This window comes from Erpetoichthys calabaricus, chromosome 3 (assembly GCF_900747795.2).
Source record: "Erpetoichthys calabaricus chromosome 3, fErpCal1.3, whole genome shotgun sequence".
NCBI lineage: Eukaryota > Metazoa > Chordata > Cladistia > Polypteriformes > Polypteridae > Erpetoichthys > Erpetoichthys calabaricus.
This window is the reverse complement of record NC_041396.2, coordinates 108,108,545-108,112,387: the sequence shown is the minus strand read 5'-3', so window position 1 is coordinate 108,112,387 and position 3,843 is coordinate 108,108,545. Positions and strand designations below refer to the sequence as shown.

General features: G+C 40.4%; 1 protein-coding gene across 1 annotated transcript; it reads left to right on the top strand.

Moving 5' to 3' along the window:
* Positions 1–521: 521 nt before the first annotated feature.
* LOC114649324 (E3 SUMO-protein ligase ZBED1-like) lies at positions 522–3,317 on the top strand. Its single transcript, XM_028798830.2, has 2 exons — positions 522–1,775; positions 2,898–3,317. The coding sequence occupies exons 1-2, from the start codon at positions 522–524 to the stop codon at positions 3,315–3,317; spliced, it is 1,674 nt and encodes a 557-aa protein (XP_028654663.2).
* The last annotated feature ends 526 nt before the right edge of the window (positions 3,318–3,843 follow it).

The following is a 3,843-nucleotide window of genomic DNA, read 5'->3' as shown; positions in this document are numbered from 1 at the left end:
ATAACTTTATCATTTGGTTTACTTGACTCCAATAATTCCTCCAGCAACCCAAATCAGGAGTATCAAGTAACATCAATGAAGTAGAGTAGGGGTGTGCAAAAAAATTGATTCGCAAAAGAATCGCAATTTTATCTCTACCGATTCAAAATCGATTTATACAGGACACAAAATCGATTCATATTTCCCATTTTATAACGGCGCGAGTTTAACTATTTTTCCAGATAGGAGTTTGTCAATCCTATAGATGGCGCTATGCCAGTTTCTGCTCAGATAGTAATCCTTGGTGTGAGTAAGAAGAAAGTGAGTGCGCGCACGCATAAGCATTCGATGGACGAGCCATGGAAAACGCAGTGGAAAAGAATATTCAACCTGCCCCATCCTCATTTAAGGCAGACGTTTGGGCACATTTTGGATTCTACAACATCGATGGCAAGAAAGAGATTGATAAAACTCATGTCATATGCAAGCTTTGTAAAGCTTAAATCAAATATTTTGGAAACACTCCGAACCTCAGGACTCACATGGCACGTCATCATCCAGAGGATGCAAACGAAGTTCAGCCAAAAGTAAAAAACATTCCAGGAGACCAATGCACTCTGCATCAATGTTGCAAACTTCCAACCAACTCTGAACGGGCTAAGAAAATAACTCAATCCATAGCCTGTTTTATTTCCAAAGATCTGCGTCCCTACAGCGTTGTTGAAAATGAAGGCTTTCGGTACATGCTGAAAACAGTTGAGCCTAGATACGCTATACCAAGCCGTCGGCTTTTTGCTGAAAAAGCGATACCTCTGTTATACGAAGAGACGAAGAAGAAAGTAGCGGAAGCGTTGAAGAAAGCAACAAGAGTAGCCTTAATATGCGATGCATGGACATCAAGGGCAGTCCAGTCGTATGTAACCTTTACCGCTCACTATATTAGAGACAACTGGGAGCTTGAGTTGCGAGTTTTACAAACTACAGCAATAAATGAAAGCCACACAGCCGCACATATAAAGGAGAACATTCAGTCTGTCGCACAGGAATGGCAGCTCACAACCACTGACCTGGCAATTGTTATCGATAACGCTGCTAACATGCTAGTTGCTGCACAGCTGGGAAACTTTCAACACGTTAAATGTTTTGCACATAACATCAGCCTCGCGGCACAGAGAGCTCTGAAGCTGCTGTCTGCTTCACGTCTGCTGGGGAAAATTCGGAGAATTACCGGATTTTTTCATCGCAGTGCCACCGCAAATCATGTCTTTAAACAGAAACAGAAACTTCTGGAGTTGGCACCGCACAAGCTGACAACGGACGTGGCTACACGATGGAATAGTGCATTGGACATGATCGATAGATTCCTGGAGCAACAACCAGCAATTTGCGCTGCACTTCTCTCTGCTGAGGTAAGAAAATGTGGAGCTGGCATCTGCACACTAGACGAAATTGACGTCGCCAACGCAGAAGAAGTTGCTGCAGCCCTCAAGCCATTAAAAGAGGCAACAAACATAATGTCTGAAGAAGCCACGCCGACATTGTCTGTGATAGCCCCACTACATGCGCAGCTACTTCATGAAACAAAAGCAGGATTCTGTGGTGAAACAGCACTTGTCCAGGAAATCAAACAGGCAATTCACGAAGATCTGGCCAAGAGATACACGAGCGTGACAGAGAAAAATATGCTCCACATATCTTCAAGCCTGGATCCCAGGTTCAAAACACTGCCCTTTCTCTCTCAGGATGAGCAAAAGGACATACACTCTAAGGTGATTGCTGAAGCGGCAGCACTTGAGGTAATTTATTATATTCTTTAATAGTAAAAGTGAAAAACACTAGTTGCATGACAGTGGCATGACAATATGCTATTAGCAAAACTACATACACAGTGTGTATGGTTGTGAAATTACCATTGACATGGAGCACTTTAAATGTACCACAATAATATCTAGTTATTAGTTAGTTTGTTATATATATACTAGTCATTTAGCCCGTTACAATAACGGGCGCTAGAACAGTAGTGCATAAACATTAGTAGGAACAGTCTATATTAAATGGCAAGGGACTTTGACCTCTTTCTTTTTGTTGGTCATATTTTTCTTTCTTTCAGCCTTTCTTTTGTTGATGTTTACTTGTTGAGCTGACCGTTCTTCGTGGGCTGCCGCCGTGTATTGTGTGTCTTTAATTTTCTGTGACAGTAATACTATCTTGTACAGTTCTATTCAATAAGGGCGCGCACAAAAAGGTGAGCTTCAAAAGGGCGACCTCAATTGAGCGTGGCGAATAAAGGCATTCATAGATAATTTAGTTCAAATGGCTCTGGAATATGTGAAGAGCAACAAAGGTGCAGATCTTTATTTACGCACGCCTTTATTCGCTGCGACCAATTGAGGTCGCCCTTTTGAGGCTCGCCTTTTTGTGCGAGCCCTTATTGAAGAATGCCTGTGCGTGCCCTTATTGAAGGATACCATCTTGTATGTCCGCTGGCTTGTACATCCGTAATATACCTTTAATTTTTTCTGGCAGTAATACAGGCGTGCGCGTCGGTAATATGCCTTTAATCTCCTCTGACATTAATACTGGCTTGTATGTGGCTGTAATATGCGTCACTGTATTGTGTACCTTTAATTTCCTCTCGCAGTAATACTGGTTTGTATTTCCGTAAAAAGCCTCTAACTTTCTCTGACAGTAATATCGTGCATCGCACCATGCCCCGCACATGCGCACTTCATCAGAAGACACCCACACACGGACACCTGGACGCACATAGGGATTTTATGTATATATATATATATATATATATATATATATATATATGTATGGTATATACAATAATTAATAATAACACTGAATTTCTAATTGAAAGATAAAGGTTGGTTGATTGCGTTTTTGTTTTCTTTTATGGTGCATTAATGCAGAATGAGGAGCCAGACATCCGAAATGAAGTGCTGGATGATGAAGGCCCCCCTGTTCCCAAAAAAAGAAATACTTCCCTGCTGAATTTACTGGGCAAGACTTTCACTAATGTCAGAGTTGTTCCTAAATCCGCTGGCACCAGAGCTGAGGAAGAGATGAAGAAGTATTTGGAAACTCCCTCATTGTCACTCTCAGAAGACCCCCTAAATTGGTGGAGGTCTCAGGACACTGTCTTTGCCCTCCTTGCAAAATTGGCTCAATGTTACCTATGCATTCCTGGTACTAGTGTTGCAGCAGAGAGGGTATTCTCAACTGCTGGGGACATAGTAACTGCACAGCGGAGCATGCTCACTCCAGAACATGTAGACCAGCTTCTGTTTCTACAAAAGAACATGTACATTCCAGCAGATGGTGGACTTTAAACTCACTAATGTGCATACACCTGAATCTAATCTAATCTAATCTAATCTAATATATTCTGATCTGTTGTCAGTTTGACTGTAGTTGTCACAGTTCAAAAAACTGTTGTCTGCTGAAATGGAAACGGTTTAGGTAAAAAGAAAATGTTCACAATTAATTGATATTTTGGATGTTACACTTGTTACAGCACTTTACAGCCCAATGTAGCAGCATTTTTATTTATTCTGATAATGGCACTTTACAACCAACTATAGCAGCTCTTATTTGGTTTTATTTAATCTACTTTTATTTAAAGTGTCAATATAAATTGTTTAATTTAAGTTGAAAGTTTGCAGTTTATATTTGCAACAGTTTATATTTTTGTAATGTGACTTCAACTATTATCTCAGGGCTGTATTTTGTATCAGACTGATGGAAAATAAAAAATAATAATAACGTTTTGAATCGAGAATCGTTTTGAATCGAGAATCGGATTTGAATCGAATCGTGAGCCCAAGAATCGAAATCGAATCAAATCGTTACATTTTC

What these genes read in the sequence shown, in the direction of transcription:
- LOC114649324 (XM_028798830.2), top strand. Translation starts at nt 522, where the DNA reads ATGGCACGTCATCATCCAGAGGATGCAAACGAAGTTCAGCCAAAAGTA. An exon ending in CTGAAGCGGCAGCACTTGAG is followed by an intron (nt 1,776 to 2,897) that starts GTAATTTATTAT and finishes GCATTAATGCAG; the next exon opens with AATGAGGAGCCAGACATCCG.